The 18,609-nt window shown below is 42.1% G+C and overlaps 2 protein-coding genes across 2 annotated transcripts; one reads left to right on the top strand and one right to left on the bottom strand.

Moving 5' to 3' along the window:
• Positions 1 to 7,183: 7,183 nt before the first annotated feature.
• Positions 7,184 to 13,874, bottom strand: xrra1 (X-ray radiation resistance associated 1). Its single transcript, XM_063488302.1, has 17 exons — positions 13,767 to 13,874; positions 12,958 to 13,103; positions 12,804 to 12,875; positions 12,640 to 12,712; positions 12,438 to 12,535; positions 12,132 to 12,280; positions 10,579 to 10,683; positions 10,225 to 10,334; positions 10,098 to 10,147; positions 9,920 to 10,009; positions 9,747 to 9,840; positions 9,546 to 9,661; positions 9,010 to 9,144; positions 8,748 to 8,892; positions 8,494 to 8,609; positions 8,293 to 8,398; positions 7,184 to 8,200 (listed from the first exon to the last, which is right to left on the bottom strand). Exons 1-17 carry the CDS (start codon positions 13,855 to 13,857, stop codon positions 8,046 to 8,048), a joined length of 1,851 nt encoding a protein of 616 aa, XP_063344372.1. The 5' UTR covers positions 13,858 to 13,874; the 3' UTR covers positions 7,184 to 8,045.
• A 248-nt stretch (positions 13,875 to 14,122) lies between these two features.
• neu3.1 (sialidase 3 (membrane sialidase), tandem duplicate 1) lies at positions 14,123 to 17,231 on the top strand. Its single transcript, XM_063485768.1, has 3 exons — positions 14,123 to 14,580; positions 14,762 to 15,001; positions 15,116 to 17,231. The coding sequence occupies exons 2-3, from the start codon at positions 14,777 to 14,779 to the stop codon at positions 16,115 to 16,117; spliced, it is 1,227 nt and encodes a 408-aa protein (XP_063341838.1). The 5' UTR covers positions 14,123 to 14,580; positions 14,762 to 14,776; the 3' UTR covers positions 16,118 to 17,231.
• Positions 17,232 to 18,609: the final 1,378 nt, after the last annotated feature.

Here is an 18,609-nt window from a genome sequence, read left to right as displayed (position 1 = left end):
TCATCGTGAATAACTTAAAGGAATGCGAGGAGAAATTAAAAATATTGTGTGGAATTAATCACAGTAAATCTTACACATTAATCCCATATTACACAGATGTGGGCCAGAGGAAATTATGGCTTATTAAAACACAGCAATAGGAATAAATACATTTTAATACAATTTATTTCTATAGCACCTTTCTAATCCAAAGATACAAGGTGCTTCACAGAATTTCCAATGATCAGTGGAATTAAAACATAGAATGAGTCAAATAAGACTGAATCATAACCAACATGGATGTAGCCTCTGAAGTCTTCTTTGGTTTGTTGAAGCCTCTGTGTTAGTGTTTTGTTTTCTTTAGAATAAGAAGTTACCATATTGGACAAATGAGTTGAGTATGCTCTCCATGCTGGCGACCTGTCCTCTGTGCACCCTGCCTCTCGCCCCTTGGTAGCTGTAATAGGCTCCAGTTCCCCTGCGACCCTGAATTGGATAAGAGGAAGAGAATGGATGGATGGATGGCGTGGAGTGGTAGTTATGAGTTGACGTTCTCAGTCAAACGGCAGTCTTAAATTGTATGGGTGCAATACACACACACACACACACACACACACACACACACACACACACACACACACACACACACACACACACACACACACACTTGCTCATTAGTGCTGAGAAACAGAAAAACAAAAAATTAGAATTTTATTGACCGAGGATGAAAAGGAAAATCTTTTTGGACAGGCTGGGAGATTTCAGTGACTTCACCTACAGAGGATGATGTTGTGTTAGCACACCTGTCAGGCAAAGGGATCACCCGTAACTTAGGGCCTCACTAGTAGCCATATGGATGAAAAAAAAAACAACCTGTGTTATAGACCATCAATAGAGGATTAATCAGGTGTTTAACATTGATTATTTGTCTTTTTTCCAGAAGGAAAAAAGAAAAAAGAAAAAAAGAAAGAAAAAAGCTGGATTTTGAGACAGGGCCTTCCTGCTTTGAGGCAACAGTGCTAACCACCACAGTGCCATGCTGGTGTGCTGGTTACCACACTGGGTTTTTTCAAATGGTCTTTAGTTGGCCATTTTAACATGGTAGCCGAGAAATCACTTTTGTAGCTGGAGATACAGATTTTTTTTAAATTCATTTTAAAACGCAAAAATGGTGCAGGCACACCGACAACACAGTTGCTATTTATTTCTGGATCCACGTTTCAGTTCTTGGTTTAATGAAGAACAGAAGATCAAATAATTAGAATTTTTGTCTGTTGTTATAATCTGATGAATGACTGCAAGTATCTGTTTTTATAATAAAGGGGTAAAGGACATCAATGCAACAACAAAACCACCTTTTAGTGAGAGCACTGATTACAGTGTAACCTGCTCGTGGAAATAATGAGCTACAAAACAGATCTGTGGGAGCAGCAAAGGTTTATTTTGCTCAGCAGCACTGTGTGCAGTCTTTCTACGGGGCAGCTTGATCAACAGGTGTCAAATTATTACTGCCGGTTCCCATGCTTCAGTCAGAGTGCAATTGCTGATTTGGTAGACTGCGTGGGCGCTTCAGAATAATATTGCTTCCCTTCTCTGTGAACCCCCGACATGCTCTCTCTGTCCCCTCCCCTCAGACAATGACTCAATTGTGTTGCTTTCACACTTTGCGCCAGACAGCTCTGTCCATCTCTCACTAAAGGCATGAAACAATATTTTGAAAGCGACGCACTTCCCTTGTGTGCCTTCATTACTCTCACAAAAAAGCCTGTCATATTTTTGTGTTAGCTGTTAGACCTGACAGCTAACAACAGTCTGTCTCTAAGTTGCCCAATCAGGCTGTTCCAATGAAAAGTGTGAGAAAGGGGTGTTCTACTTTGATGCTGCCAACTCAAATTAGCAGCATTAAACTTAAACGAACGTTTCCATGTGCCCTCCCTTCCTTTGAGCAAGTCAGTTGAGTTACAAGTTACTTTTTACTTCTAAAAGACACGCTGCAGCCTAGTCAGTATCAGATGTTGTGATATGTTTTTATTTTTAATGGAAATCCTATCAGTCCACTTTTTGCGGATGTTTGAATTCGTCTCGTGGGTTAATTCAGCTATGCATGCTTAGTCTTGGCTCTTGCAATTGTAACAGCTGGGGGCAGTCAGTAGGTATAAATCATGCAGTCGGTCAGCTCCCTGTGTATGTGTACTCCACCCTGCTGCCCATGCAGCCCCGATTCAGTGAGAAGGGAAGAAAATGTGAGATTCGGGGTCACGACTCGGCCCAGGATTGGAGCCACTTCTTGGCCAAAATTGTGATTATTAACAAATCTGATTCGCTGTTGCTTAAAAATGTGAGTTCCTTTGTGAGAACAGTTGGTGCACGTTGCAGAAAAGGCTGCATGTTTGTGCAGAGTTATTATACATGAGCTTTTTAAGCTTGCAGTGTTGACAAAAAAAAGAGCAGCTTAGTAGAGGTGATTACATTTACAAAAAATCAAATATAGCATCTTGTAAATGGCTGCAGGAACTAAATCCTCACAGATGCGTACGGTGTTTTTGAGGAACTGAAGCATTGCAAATCAATCAGGCAGTCTTTTGATTCAAAGGGAGCCAAATTGTGTTAAGTTAATTAAGTCTGATAGATGTGTTTGCTTTCATAGCTGATTAAGGTGCTCAGCAGAGTCCCTGAGTTTATGCTTCTTCAAAATACTTCCGAAATCTATCAAGGGCTCTGTTTTTTACACCCTTAACCCCGTTAATTAAGTTGGCCCTGATCATTTTAGCCGATGCTTGGAGTCGGGCCAAAAAAAATATGGACAGTACGAGGCTACGTGTCACGAATGCTTAAATCTTCATTCCTTTACCCCCGAACGACGAGGCTTAAAGGTCAGAAATATTAATGCATGCCTGCAATGGCAATAAACTATTAAAGACAGATCGCAGTGGGGCGGAATACCCCACCACCCCCCACCTCGAAATAAGTGACAACTTTACGATCTATAATTAACAATGGCCTCTTTTCAAATGTCAGCCAGAATATCTGAAGCCTTTCCAGGATTACATGATAAGTGTGTTACAGTTCAATTGTCCATCAAAGGAAATAATGAATAGGTTCAGTCCACAGTGAGCTCATTTGGCACTTGAGTAATGAGGAGTGTTGATGAGGTATTCAGGCCTATTCTTTCCGAGCCAAATCTGGTGTTTGAGTCTCCACAGGGTTATCCTCAAAGCTTAACTGTTGGCCCTCAGTTTGAGAGTCAAACAAACCTTACCCAAACATTTCTCAGGCTTGATTGCTGTGACGACTGCTCCAGATGTGAAGCTGTGCCGCGTTGAAACGTACAGAAAAGAGACGTATAGATATGTAAACAGATCTGCCGTGCCTAAGACACACGCCATCAGCGCCTTTCTTCGCCATGTCTTTTGTTATTTTTCTTTTTGCGCTTGGACAGAGTATCCGACTCCCCTGCCAGACTCTGTTATATCACCAAGAGCACGGATGAAATGTGTTTTCAGTTAATAACTCAACTCATCAGTTTTTCATCGTAACATCAAAGAGGTTACAGAAGAAGTCGCTTTTATGTGTTTATTCTGCGGTTAATGTTAATGTGAGGAAAAATCCAATGAAAACAGAAAGAAACAGGGTTCTCTATTGGCTTTGGTCTGCAATCTAAAGTAAAACTAGCTTTGTGTGTATTGCAATAAACTATGTGGACTATGTCTCCAGTCTTGAACATAGACATATGTTTTCCAGCTCCTTATTTATAAAGTTGGACCCTGCTATAGGAGTGTTGCATGAGTCACAGTGCTGAATAATGGTTTTTAGTTTGTTCTGGGCCTTAGGGCAGCATCTCACTCAAACCACTGTGTAAAACTGGCTTTTGAGACCACCCTCCCTTTTAAGCTAGCTTCATGCCTGGCTTCCACTTTTAAAGAGAGCTTAAACAGCATGTAGGAGGGACTTTAGCATAGAGATGAAGGTACTATCATACAGAACTAAAAGTCCAAGCATCTAGACTGCTCTGGCGTCTATTTACTGTTGTGCAAAAAACAGAAGGTGTAGACAGTTCCAAAACTCTACATGTTAAGACCTATTACAAAAAGATTTAGTCCTTTATAGGTTCTAAAATTAGTTAAAGAAAATCTCAGATGAACATCAATATGAATCAATACTTATTTGTCACAAACTAAGTGAAAAAGCAGGAGCTCTGTGGGGAAAACTAAGTACACCCAATGATTCGGTAGCCTGTAGCCTTTAGCAGCAATAACTAAAAGGAATTGTTTTCTATGCAGTTTTATCAGTTTCTCACATCGTTTTAGAGTCATTTGTACCACTTTTCTTTTGTGGGTGTTTATTTATGCATAGCTTTCTTAAGGTTCTGCCACAGCATTTTAGTCAGGTTGAGGTCTGAGCTTTGATTCGACCATCGCAACACCTTGGTTCTTTTCTTTTTTTTCCTTTGTAGAGTTGCTACTGTGAGATTTTTGTCCTGTTGCAGTCTGAGTCAAGTTTTAGTTGTTGACAGATAACAGATGGCCTCACGTTTGACCCTTGAATACTCTGGTATACAGAGGAGCTCACGGTTGACTCAGTGACTGCAAGGTGCCCAGGTCCTGTGGCTGCAAAACAAGCCCAAATTTTCAGTCCTCCGCCACTGCGCTTGACAGTTAGTATGAGGTGTTTGTGCTGACTTGCTGTGTTTGGTTTTCACCAGATGTGAGAGTACTTTGTTTTTCATGTGGCTGCATATGTGGTAGAAAATAAAGAGAAGCATAAGAGGTCCTCTTTTAAGCACCCCCATGAGGCGTCTACAAGTAAATCAATTATATATGACAACAAAAAATAATGCTCATGATATCACAGTGATGTCATTGAGGTTATTTACGCTGGGAATGTGGAGTTTAAGTGCAAACTGGGTAAACTGCATTTTGGGAAGTGTAGGATCCAGAGATTTTGAAGCCATTCGTACCACAGGGCCTTTAAAGCTCTGTGTCCTGCATCTGTCATTATTTATTGACATAACTGATAAATATAAAAGCATCTGTTAGTATAAAACATCCCTATGTATTGCATTCTTGGGGTATTTTGGGGTATGTTTATGTCTATATAAAGCAACTGCTCACACTGAAACTGTGTTGGCAGATTCAGGCACAACTGGCTGTGATTAATTACTCATCGACTGATCAGACTCAAAGGGGAATTTGTAGTTGCTTTGGTATTTAGCCTTCTGACTTTTTCCTGATAACAGATTCTTTTAGAACTGCAGAAGGAGCCTGAGGTAACAGCATGAAGCCAGGATTCATCGCCTGCACAACGGTAATGCGGGAAAAGAAATGATCCGATTCATCTGCTTTATTAATTACATAATCCAAAATTTGCACATGTTGGCACAAACACAAACAAAGAAAATGAAGGTGTATGTCCCAAAAGAGCTGGTGAAAAAAAGTGGAAGGTTTACCAACTAAGTGCATCTGAGTTATTTTTTCACAATCTCGTGAAGAGTTCTTGGAGAGATCTCCAAGTTTGTGATGAGGTCAGTAAACGCCTAGAGTGTACTTGGAACAGACAGCCATCAGAGGGACTGATTATTCCCCAAAACTGTTGAAAACGAACATGTGTAACAAACCTCTTGCACAAGAGTACATGTTTATTTTTCTTCCAGCATTAAAGAATTACAACATGACAGCATTGGACTGCAAGTACTAATCATTATCATTTCTAAATTACTTTGTAACAGCAATCTGGTCAAACAAAATAAGTTCATGCTAGGACTTCCTGGCTGAAGAACAAAATCCATAATGTTAGTGAAAGCAACAACAAATCTCGGGGCACTTTAATGGAGTCGCACCCAAGCCTGGATAGGCAGTAAAAGTGCAATTTGAGAGTCAATAATGAAAACAATCTGATCATTTATAATCTATTTAGCATCGAGGATTTTCAGCAGCTGTTGTGTCCAGTACTGTGGAATATCGCTGCAGCTCAGACAAGTTCGGCTGTGTGGAGCTGAGCTCCACTGGACTGGAAAACAGTATTTCTGTAGAAGGGTGTCTCTGCCATTTGGCACAGGCTCCTCATTACCAGCAAAAATATAGTTAAGGATGAAAAGACCTGAACAAGGCCATCAGACTGGAGACCAGGTGTTTGCCTGATAGCACTGAGCAGCACTGTACAGATTGTTTTCACGGTGTCAAACTCTTCATCCATCAAGACTAACTTTTTAGTGAAAAAATAATAGAACGCTGCTATAAACTAATTGCAATGCTGAAAGTTGTTTATTGCTAAGATTTGTGTGACACTACAATGACACACTGTGGATGAAGCTTTCCTCACGTATGAAATATCACAGAACAGAAACTTACCAGCGATTCTCATGCTAGAGTGCAGTGATTGGTTTCATTAGCAAGACTGGAACATATCACTGGAACCCAATGCTGACTCTTCCACACACAAAACTAAAAGAGTTCCTTCTTTTAGCCAAAGTTACAAGGAAACACTGCATGCACTCCATTTCTATGCTGAGCAGCTACTGCAATTTTTTTTCACTGTTTTTATTATTAGGTGTGTTTCCTGGGGGCAAGGTTTCAGAAATTCACAGTAGCTATACAACATAACCACAACACCATGTTAAGGCAGCGCATGCCCAAGAATGCAGACACCCCGGTTTCAATAACTAAGCACTATCTTCTGTTGTGTTTACATTTTTGATCAAACTGAAATGCAGAATTAAATTATAACCAAGCTTCTTTTATCCTACAGATCCCGGAGCAGCATGTTAACCCTCAGAGTACATTCTTACTTGTGGTTCCCAGTGTTTCCGGGAGCATAATGAGAGGCAGAGCCCTTCCAGGCTCCAGGTTTGGGTTTGGAAGGCAGACTCTCTCTGCATCTAACATTAGGCTTCAAAATTTCCTTCTATGGCTGGATCAGGTGACTCTGATCCATTGTTTGTGCTGCATTAGGCCCATTCTGCCTGTTCTTCGTCTCTTCTGTGTCTTCCCCTCCCGAGATCAACACCTCAGCTGTTCCTCGGCTCATTCCATAAAATTATCACCCTTTTCCCTACAACCTCCTCGCATGTTGAATCTGGGTCCTGTCTTAAACCGAACCCCCTGCCAGAGCACGCTTTTTTGTTTAGTGTAAGAAATGCATAAATGTTTTATGATTCAATCCATACAGGAGCAGAAAAATGTCCCGACATGAATGTAAAAACGCAGAATCCCTGCACCCAGTATCTTCAGAGTGCCAAGTGATTTATTCCACAGGGGCTGAACATGCATTCCACATCTGCACGCTGCACTCGAGACAAATAATCAAAATCATATGATGGACAAGACCATGAAATCAAAAAGGGAATGAGCAACGAAAACAAACAACTACCACTCTCAGCTTGTAGTAATACCGCACATTGGCATCGAAACCTAAATCATTCTGCACTGCAGAAGTCTGTTCAAAGTTACGAAAAGATAATAATCAACCAAATAATCATTTTTGAAAATCTCATATAAAAGGTGAGTGAGAGGGTGATGCACAATACCCATGGAGAATAGCTGATTGGGAACCATTAGAGAGTGTACAACATTTTGAAATACAGCAGGGCTTGACGTGGACTTTGTTGCACTGTAAATCTACCCCAGTGTTCCTTCTACAGAACAGGGTGTTTGCATATAAATGTGCACAAACAGTTTAAAACACCTCTCTTCACCCAAAACAAAACAAAAAGAGAGAAAAAGCTCTCTCTACTTTCTGTTTTTGCAACTGAGCTCTACTGACAAACTCCTAATGAATACAATGCATTCATCCTGGATGGATTCTGGTCGAAGCCGTGGCAGCACAGCTGCTCAGAACCATCAGGCTTACGGGGAGCAGACAGTGGCACACTTTTTTAGTTACAATTAGACACCCTTGCATCTGCTTGAGCTTTGTGAACTCTGAACTTCAACTCTAGAGCTGATAGCTGAGGAACACATTGCTCGATTTACTTATTTCTACTCACAGTAATACAAAGAAAACATTTCAACCCAACGAAATCTGCTCGGCTAATTATTTGGATGTGACTTTTAAACAGATGGAGATTCAGCTCAGATTTGGTCAGAGTCTCTGTCAGACTTGATGGCGGCTTCTTGCTCCATTGTTTTCGCGTGGACCATCTTGTATGTTCTTTTCATGTCCCTCATCAGCGAGAGAGCTTCCTTATATTCTTGCTTACTGACACCTCTGCTGTGTAGGGCAGTGGCTGGACAGAAAACAGAGTGTTACTTAAAGAAAGAGGACTTTACAGGTGAAATAAGTTGGCATTCACTGCGTATAAGTAAGACGTGTGCATACCTAAAGGGACCACTTTTACTGTTTTACTCTCTCTGATTTCTTTGATCATGTCATCTACCCTTTCAGTCAGCTGCTTCACAGGTTTCAGAGGTGGCAGCTCCTTAATCTGTGTGCAGTAATTAATAAAAACGTAGTTAAAGTCGCTCGGTTTATTGCAATTTACGAGGCTGCAAATGAAGTTTGCGTGGCTAAACATCAAACCCTTTTCTCTCGCTCCCTGTATGGCGTCTGGATGCTGTCGAGCTTTGGTTTCGAGTCCCTGTAAACATTGAGATTCTTCAGGGTGTGCTCCAGCATCCGAACAGCTGTTTGAATTCCTGCACAAAGACAGGAAGAGAGAAAGAAAGCGTCAGTATTCTCCACGGGCTCACTGTATAGCCAAACTTTATTGGCTTTGAAACAATTGACAAAAAAACGAAATGGCTGCAGATGAAAATACATTCCTCCTTCCACACCATTACGCTTGAGCACACGAAGGTTCGGTTCGACATCCATCAAGAAATCAAACTGCTCGGGATTGGAAATGTTTCTCTCCTTGCTGTCTGCAGTTTCTTTGTCTTCAGGAAGAAGACCGAATTCAAACTCAGGTCCATCTGCTGCCTGAGCATGAAATAACACTGACTACGTTAAAATGCTGCGGCATTAAATAACATTTAAAAAACTTAGTAAAATGATGGATTTTTATATCCCAATGAGGAAAACTACTGAGGAACATACCTGAGTAAGAAAGAAGGGTTTTCTTTTTTCATGGAAGGTGTGGTTTCTGCTGTTCTTGCCTTCATTTTTGCCAGCCTGGCTTTGTGGATTCAACAGTAATAGCTTCTTTGACACCTTTGGTATTTTTTCATCCACCTCCAATATGAAAACATTGAAAAAATAATGATTCACTCACTGAAATGGAACTTTACAGTGATTAATACAAAAAGCAAAAAGCTTGATAACACACACCAGACTTATTTTTTATCAATTTCTGACCAATAAATCATTACGTTGGCCTTGAAGACCTTAGTGGATGCAAGTCCATTTTTAATGGATTGTTAGCATGACCCCACTCTACGCCCTTACAGAGTTTTATCAGAATTCATCAAAAAACGATCAAGTTTACAGGCAAACGCTACCAAAATTATGACCACCTTGGAGTCAATCACACGTCCTTTCTGCGAAATCACTAAACCTACTAAACCTAAGACTCCAGCCTGGACACTGATACAGCAAAATTCGAAGGATCGTGATCAAACACAAAAAAGTCCAACCTTCCATTTTGGTTCAGTGGACACTTTCAGCGGGCGCTTCACAACCTCCTGTGTTTTCTTCTGCTTTATTGTTATTCCAAGTCTCTCCTGCATGTAGGCCAGCAAGGGAGGGTCTCCTGTATTTAAACAAAGACATGATGAGGTTGTTTCTGAAGCCCCGAACACCTATTTTAAAATGATCCTTTACAGGAGGAATATTACCTCTCCTCCGCGTGGTTATGGGGTTGAACTGAATATCAATTTCACGAAGCATCGGGAAAAGCGTGGCAGCCATCAGTGCTTCCTCCTTAGCAACCTGATGAGAAACCACTGGTGTGTCACGCTACCTCGTTTTCCAAAAATAGTGGATTTATTTATAAAAAGCAGCAGCACACCTTGTTGTCAGCTAGATTGAGGTACTGCAGCGCTGGAAGAGGTAAACTGGATTCTTTGCGGTTCCGCTCCCAGTTGTGTTTGTGAAAGATCTAGAGTGGCCACGAGACACACTAGTTTAATGGAAGAATAACACCGAGCTACAGTGATGACACATCTAAAACATCATGGACAAATTACCTCTGAGATTCTTGTCAAATACTGATCAGAAGGCTCCGAGTGAGCGAGTGCTGGATTGGGAGAGATATTTTTAAAGGAAATTTTGGACACACATGTAAATTACACAAAGCTGATGCCGAGTATTTACCCTCTTCCGCCTCTTCTTCAGTAGCAGTCTGCACAGGTTTGGAATAACCCACCAGTTGCATGAACGGTATTTCAGAAATGCAGTTCCCCTGTAGGCTTAAATGCTTTAGCCTGTAATCAACAATTAAAAATGCTTAATGAGCGTTTCCACTAATTTGCTGTGCACTGTGATAAAGGAGTCCATGTTAAGAAACACTTTGTTTAAAAGTGGAATTTCTCAGTTGCAAAGGCTGGCAATATGCATACAGACTTTTTAAAAGTGCATTTATAATTAATATTTTGTATGCAAAAAGAATGTACATATCAAAGAATTGACAAGAAAGTTTTCTTTGTCTTTACAGGAAAACTTACAAACCTCGTTAGGTTTTTAAGACTGCTGAAGACTCCAGAGGTCAGTTCATTATCATCAAGCATCAGGACTTCTAGAGCTTGAAAGCATGTGTCTTCCTCTTTAGCCGGCCTGCACGTAAACGAAGAAATGCTAAATGTGTGTGATGATACAATTAAAGTGGAATAAGATTTTGTATTCTGTAATGTATCTATTCTCATCAGTGACTTTGGTAAACCATTCAACCCCTCATTTACACAAATCAGCCAGTCACATGGCAGCAGCTCACTGCCTCTAGCCATGTGGTCATGGTCAAGACAACCTGCTGAAGTTCAATCCGAGCATCAGAATGTTTACAGAGGTTGACCTCAAAGAGAGAACACATCCCTTGACTGGCAGTTCTCTGGGTGAAAGTGTTGTTGATGGTGGAGGTCAAAGGACCATCCAGACTGCTTCAAGCTGATAAGAAGGCAAGGGTAACTCAAATATCCACTCTTTACAACCAAGATATGCAGAAGAGCATCTCTGAACACACAACACATTGGACTTTGAAGGTGATACAGGCTACAGCAGCAGAAGACGAAAAAGGAACGGCTCCTGTGAGCTAAGAGCAGGAAAAAAGGGCTGTAATTTAAACAAGTTCACCAAAACTGGACAATAGAAGACTGGAAAAAAACATCGCCTGAAACATGAAAGCATTGCTCCAACCAATCAGGCAACTGCAGGTGGTGTAATGGGACATTTTCTTGGCACACTACCTTAGTCTAAATGTCACAGCCTACCTGAGTATTGCTGCTGAGCATTTTCATCCCTTTATGACCACAGTACCCATCTTGTGGTGGCTGCCTCCAGCAGGATATGCCCTGTCTCCATCTCCATCTGTTCCATGGAGCTTTAAGGCAGTTCTGTAGTCAAAACACTGTCCAAACCGGTACTAGCAAGGTGTGCCTAACAAAGTGGCCTGTGAGTGCAGGTTTACGGGATCAGAAGTGTGAATTTGGAGCATTTGTGCACCCCCTTTTGGTGGGTTTGAAAACTACCTTTGTGAATGTTTCAGGAATGAAATGTGTCATGAAATCATAACCAACGTACTGGATAACTTCATGGATCATGATAATCATAACACTTAAAACATGCTGAGTTAACACAGGTTTTGAAAGATAGCCATAAATTATTTCATCTTGGAATATTTTACTAATGTATTTATGGGAGCTGGATTCAGCCAGTTTAATGACTACCACTATTGAATTTGTAAATCAGGCGGCTTTTTATACCTAAAGTTTGTTTTGTTGTCAGTCATTTAACACAAAGCAGGGCAGAACTGTGTGTCTGTGTGTGTATGTGTGTCTTTGTGTGAGGTGGGGATAGAAGACCAAGACTACACTCGCAAATTCTGTTTTTGCCCAGTACCAATGTGCACATACTTCTGAAGTTTATTCATTTGAAGCTTTTCAGCATAAACGTACATCAAAGTGGGCAGAAAAAACGAGCAAATTCATCATCTAAACTGATGGACAGCTAACGTCTCTTGATCGTGGGTGAAGCGTGGTAAAAAATAGATTGCTATTTCAGGCACTTACAGCTGAGTGGGGTCTTGGTGTGAGGAGCCCAGATTAGGAGGGAGACGCTGAAGCTGATTTGCAGTTAGATGAAGGACCTTAAGACGTGGGAGCCGACCGAGAGAAACAATAGCATCAGGTGATAAGCAGTTGTAGGACAAATCCAGAACCTGCGAGGATTAAAATGCACTGTTCGGATGAACTTAACCACATTCAAAAGAAGAAGGAGAGAAGAAGAAGAAAAATGGCACACATTTAACTCTTGCTCTGAATGTCAGCATCTCTTTTGCACATTCACAGTTAAAAAGCACCGCCGAGTCATCTTACCTCGAGAAGAGGGAAGGCAGCAGCATCAAACATCAAGTCGCTAACCTCATTTAATGACAGGTTGAGTTCTCTTAGAGACACAAAACTACTGAAAGATCCTGCAGCAAAAACAATGGACAGCCTCTGATATGACTTCATGAAAGAGGCACACACAGCGATGCTAGAATGAAATTTGCAGGATAATGTATATATGCATATTCACCTAGAGAAAGGGAGTTAATAGATGCGTTGATGTAAGCCACGTTATCAAACACCTCGAGTTCTTCTGGTTTGACCTGTGACCCCCAGTATAAAGGAACTAATCTCAAATGATTTTAACCAACAGGCTGATAAAGGTAAGTAAAAGTAGGAAAAGGTGGCTCTTACAGAGCTTAGTTTCTGCTCGATGATGTCCAGAGAACAGAGCTCAGAGGGTCTGTCAACATGATGCAAATGGAGCTGAAAAGGAAAATAAAAAAATATCACTGTTTTTCTAACTTTTGTCAAATAAGCGTTTGTGTGTTGAATTCAAGGTTCATACCAGGAAAGCTCTGTCTAATGTGACTCCATGAGAAGTATCAGCCAGCTCACTCTCACATTTTTTATAAGCTGCTTTTGTTCTCCTACGTTGATGCCTGTATTTTTGCTCCTCTGCCTCCCTGTAAGCCGCAAGCCAGTGACCAGCACCTATAAAAGCAAAGATGGATGACTAAAAACACGCCAGCAGGTGTTTTCACACAGGTAAACACTCTCATTATTGGTTAGTCTCTTCATTCTGGATCTGTCAGTTCTTTTCTCACTGAGCAGTTCATCTGCTCACTAATGCAAATATCTTATGAGCCAGTGACATGGCAACAACCCAGTATATTTTGGCTTAGACATGTCAAGATGACTTGCTGAAGTTTAAACTGAGGATCAGAAAGGTGATTTAAGTGGCATAATTGTTGATTCCAGATGGGCTGGTCTGATTACGGATATGTGGGCATGTATGTTCAAAATTAAACTATGATTTTTGCCAACTATGATTTCTCTCAACTAATCCCTCCATTCATACACCTGAATACAGACACATACAGTTTAATACAGTATAGACAGCACCCCCAGTAGACCATGCACAAATATTATTTAGGGCATGGCCCAAATTCTATTCGTAAAAGCGCCCTTTGGTACTGCTTGAACTTCTGGGCCCCTTTTGATAAATATTTACTTTGTACTGTAAATAGCAGTAGCTCACATTACAGCATTTACAACATTAGAGTAACCAGCTAACTTGGTTTTGGTGCTGTTCGTTTTCACTATATTTATTTCACTAATATAAGCTAGTTACAACCTTGCTTTATTTCAACATACCGTCTCGTCTTCTGTGGTGTGAAGTCCCGGCAGGGAAACATTTTATAGGATAGCTCCGCCCTGCGTCAGCAGTGTAGGACGCTGAAGTCATCCTGACTGCAGCCTAATCCATTTATCACCACACTTTATGTAAAAAAAACTGCTACAATGTGTTTGATCCCGAGCTTCAGTGTAGCTCTCTGTATCCTAGCAACAGCACGTAAGACGAGTGCCGCTTCTCCCGTCCAGCAGGGGGCAGTAACATTTCTTTTTAAGCTAAAGGCGGAAGAGACCGGTGAGTTTAGGTGTTCAAAGATTAACTAAAATGGCAAGATGATACTCCGCCGGGCCAACCTGAGGCATTCAAAGACATTAAAAAGCACGTTTACAACCAGGAAATGCTTTATTTTGTGTATTGTTTGGCAAATAATTACTCTCGGTAGATTTTAAGCCTGACCTGTGTTTGTTTAAACCGGCTGGTTAGCTAGCTTCTGTGTGGGGCGTCCCTGCGGGGGAAGGCCGTTTTGGAGCGGCGTAGTTAGTGACAGCCATAACTGATATGTATTCATTATTGCGGTAGTGCTAGTAAGAAAAACACAATCAAATACGAAGGTGGATATAGTCAATGCATAAAGTCGACGTTTAGTTTAGCTGAGAAGCGAACGCGGAAGGGAGCGTAAAAGTCTCTCTCGGTCTCAGGTACGGCTTCGTTTCTGATGAACCAACAGCATCAGTGTCGTGAACATCAGAGGTCTCCGGTTTCGCGTGCGATTATAGACGGTATGATGTTCAGACAAAGATCACGAGTGGGACCTGTGAAGAGCGACCAGTGAAGGTAAGGGCTTTGCTGTGCATGCACGGTGCGCGCTGTTTGTGGCATTGCAGCGGTCTGTGTTTATGGGGAGCTGCTGGAGTGTGAACTCTTCACCGAGTGTGTGCTTTGAAGGTTGTTATAACAAGACTATAAAAGAAGCTAAGGCTCTGTCATGCATTTTGGGACATTTTATTGCTCACAGGAGCTCTGATCCACCATGGGAAACACGTCGTCGAAGGGAGACAGCGGAGAAGAACCTCCTAAAACAACTTTGTTTGAAAGGGAGCCAAGTGGGATAACATACAGAATCCCTGCTCTCGTCTATCTGAGGCACTGTCACACCTTCCTCGCCTTTGCAGAGAAGAGATCCTCACCCTGTGACAATGACGCCAAAATTTTCGTTATGAGGAGAGGCACCCTGAAAGAGGATGGATCCATGCAGGTTACCATTGCCACATGATCACTTTGATTTTCATAGTTGAAGTTAACATGATTTGTTGTCCTCTTTTCAAATGTTGCCTTTGTCATGTTTCTGGGATTTTGTTTTTTTTTCCAGTGGTCGTCCAGTCAGGAGCTGTCCTCGGTGTGCCTGCCAAACCACCGCACTATGAATCCTTGCCCGGTGTATGAAAAAAACACCAAAATGCTCTTTTTGTTTTTCATCTGTGTGTGGGGCACAACCACGGAAGCGAAGCAGATCCTGACAGGTAAGAACAAGACTCGCCTTTGCTACGTCAGCAGCCGAGACGACGGCCAGACTTGGAGCCAAGTGACAGACTTAACTGAGAGTGTGATCGGCGAGGCCATCCACAAGTGGGCCACGTTCGCCGTGGGCCCCGGCCACGGTGTTCAGCTTGAGAATGGCCGACTGATCATCCCTGCGTACGCCTACTACATTCCTTACAGATGCTGCTCCTTCCCCATCCCTTGCACAGTCTACCCACGTGCACTGTCAGTATATAGCGAGGACTTTGGACAGACATGGCACATAGGTAAGATGCTGCGGAAGAAGTCGTGCGAATGTGAAATGGCCGAGATCATAGACCACGAGGGCAGGAGCCACCTCTACTGCAATGCTCGTAATGCCGGGGGCCACAGGTGTGAGGCTCTCAGTGAAAACAGCGGCGTCTACTTCGACAAGCCCCACATGGCCCCGGAGCTGGTCGAAACGCGCTACGGATGTCAGGGAAGCATCATCGGCTTTCCCGCTCCAGAATTTGTCCCAAACGACGACGCGGAAAGCAAAGCCTGTGGCACGTCGCTCCTGTCACCAGACACGCAAACCTGGCTCCTCTTCATGCACCCGACGAGCAAGTCCAGAAGAAGGGACATGGGTGTGTATTTAAACCGATCCCCCCTGCACTCATCCGGATGGGACAGACCCAGGATCATCCACAGGGGGCCCAGCGGCTACTCGGACCTGGCTTACAACGGGGACAAGGATCAGTTTTCGTGCCTGATGGAGTGCGGGAAAGAGAGTGAACTCGAGCAGATTGCCTTCGTGTCGTTCTCCCTTAATGATGTCATGCAGACAGGCGGCAGGAAAGAAAAGCGTTGAGCGGTCTAACTGCGGTTGCTTTTATTTCTGTGTTAGCAAACGAAGCTCTCTGACATTCCCCCACAGCCTAAAAACAAAAAAAGGAAAAAAATAGAGAGAAAAACAAAACAAAAAGCCACTAAATATGCTGTGCAGTAACATCCGTCTGTGTTTACTATTGTTCCACATTCTGGAGATGATAATGCATGCATGAGTCGTGTGTTTTGCTGTCTCCTTGTTTACATAGGAAAAAAAGTTATTAAAAGATTAAATATTATTAATATGCAACAAGCTGCATAAGGAAGAACACTATTCTGAATAGGCTAGGTGGTTTGTTTCAGGCATGCTGTGCTGGACTGTCACTGGCTTTGCGTGTAGCATGTTTGATAAGCACTTCATCCCCGTTTGCATCTTATTAAACTGCCAGTGTTTTCTGAGCAGCAGAGACAATTTGCCTACCTCTTTTTATTTTCATACGAAGATCATAGCAGGCCTTGGAAAGAGTTTCCTCCATGCTCAGTCTCTCCTTTTTTACACGTCATGTGCTCTGATTCACGTATGCCTTCTTCTCCACTGTTTGGAACGTGGCCTGTCAGTGCTTTTTCCCCCCTGCAGAGTCACAGTCGGTGCCATAAAGGTGGCAATAAAACTGGAGGGAAAAGATGCATCCAGCTGACCAACTTCATCTAAGTTTTTCTTGGTTGTTTGTTTTTAAAACATGTGATAGATTAAGGCTACTTTTTACCGCACACATATTTTTTATGACATTAATTTTCAAAAGCAATACAGCACTCCGTTATTGTTGATTTCCGGCGCATTGAGCATGACTTTCTTTTCCCAGCGTAAAGTGCGTCGCTATGACCAGATACGACTGGCTCGCTGCTGGTTCGCTAATGACGGCATGTGACATCAGATGAGGACTCGCTATTTATGAAGCCACTAGGAATTTGCACATGCGGAATATTGTACCGTGTGACTTTAATGTCCCTCTTTGCCTGTTGTTGTGCGGCAGACAAGAAAAAAACATTTAGAAAAAGAAGCCTCGAGGTGGCATTAGTTTAGTTGTGTTTCTGTTGTGGAAAGTGACAAAAAAAAAACCCTGCATGAAACGTGTATTTTAGTAAAATAAAGGTAACCTGTGATCACCTGGCTTCCTTTTTTTTCTCTTTTTTTCCTTGTGACAATGTAAAGTAATTGAAGAGCTTGTAAAAGCTGACTTAGAGCAGGAAAAGTATAAAAGAAATGGATGTGTGCGTGTTTTCTTTTTGTTTTTTTTAAGCAGTTATAAAAAACACTTCAGATGCAGGGGGTGTTTCATTCCCATGGCAGCCAACAGAGGCTGAAGGGCTCCAGCTCGCTGAAATGATGTCGAGGACTTCTGTTGTGAAGCGGCCTGTGGGGAGTTTAATGTGATTCAGCAGATGTGCAAACAGAGGGGGAGGAATTAAGGACAAGCGGGAGCTCTTTATTTCCCCCTCCACCCTCCCAACTTTCCTAAATAATAAATTTCTACTCATATGGGAGTTTCTGATATATATATATATATGTACTTGCATGACCTGAAAGCCAAACAAGTGAAAATACAGCAATACAAAGGAGGTCCACTGTAGCTTAGTCCAATTCATCCATTTATTGTATGGCAGCAGGTGAGGTCAGATTAAAGGAGTCGAGATTTAACTGGCTTGGCACAGTGGAGACAGCATTAGGAGAATGGGGGTTGTATGTGTCCTTGAAACAAACGATCTGCATGGGCTCTTTTTGAAATGTGCGAAGGAGGTTATTCTATTGGAATAAGTGCATGTGAAACGCACAGCGGCGCTGTCCTGTCCTTGTCCTGGCGAGCCCACTGCAATAACTACAAAGTGTTCGAATTATCAGCAAAGACCCAAATCAACATTATTTTAGCTTGTCTTCCTGTTTCTGACTTCCATATGGTGTCTGTGTAAAACAAATCTTTAAAAACGGTCCCTAAATTAATAAGAACAAAAAGGATTTTATGTCTTAGATACTGCGGGGCACTGTAGTATTATCAAATGTTTCTACTTCAAACAGCGTAGTTCTTCTTTCTGAATATTTTAAGCAGCAGATTGTTGCACATTTTCATGCTGTGCTAAGTAGCAGGAAGCCATCCTTATTGTAACAAAGAGATATCACCCAGTGGTCTGTAACACAGAGCAATAACCTTCATGAGGATTTGGCTGCAGAGGCGAGCCTTACGAGAAACACTGAGTCGGGCTCATTCTCAGCACTCTGATGGAGGCTGAAGGATTTCAGGCTCTTTATTGACACAAATGCAGTAAATGTAGTCGGTGCACGAGTGCTCAGCTCGTGCTGACATGGGTTGCTTTGCTCCATTGCATTATTACATTTGTATTAGGATTTTAGTCAACACAGCAGCAGCTACAGGTTACCTGGGATTTCATCACCGGGTCTGACCTCTAATATAATCGGCTCACTGTAGGACCAAAACAACAGCATCTGGGTAAGGTATGAAATGTGCTTTATTAGATGTG

This window comes from Pelmatolapia mariae, linkage group LG10_11 (assembly GCF_036321145.2).
Source record: "Pelmatolapia mariae isolate MD_Pm_ZW linkage group LG10_11, Pm_UMD_F_2, whole genome shotgun sequence".
In the NCBI taxonomy this organism is placed as follows: domain Eukaryota; kingdom Metazoa; phylum Chordata; class Actinopteri; order Cichliformes; family Cichlidae; genus Pelmatolapia; species Pelmatolapia mariae.
The sequence above is the reverse complement of the archived record's forward strand: the minus strand, read 5'-3'. Positions and strand labels throughout refer to the sequence as shown.

Excerpts from the sequence above, each read along its gene's own strand:
- xrra1 (XM_063488302.1), bottom strand. The coding sequence starts at position 13,857 with ATGACTTCAGCGTCCTACACTGCTGACGCAGGGCGGAGCTATCCTATA. Across the intron at positions 8,610-8,747 it reads TCGTGTGCTCAAGCGTAATG|GAATTCAAACAGCTGTTCGG; the intron begins GTGTGGAAGGAG and ends GTCTTTGTGCAG. Across the intron at positions 8,201-8,292 it reads AGTAAAAGTGGTCCCTTTAG|CCACTGCCCTACACAGCAGA; the intron begins GTATGCACACGT and ends TTTTCTGTCCAG.
- neu3.1 (XM_063485768.1), top strand. The coding sequence starts at position 14,777 with ATGGGAAACACGTCGTCGAAGGGAGACAGCGGAGAAGAACCTCCTAAA. Across the intron at positions 15,002-15,115 it reads AAGAGGATGGATCCATGCAG|TGGTCGTCCAGTCAGGAGCT; the intron begins GTTACCATTGCC and ends TTTTTTTTCCAG.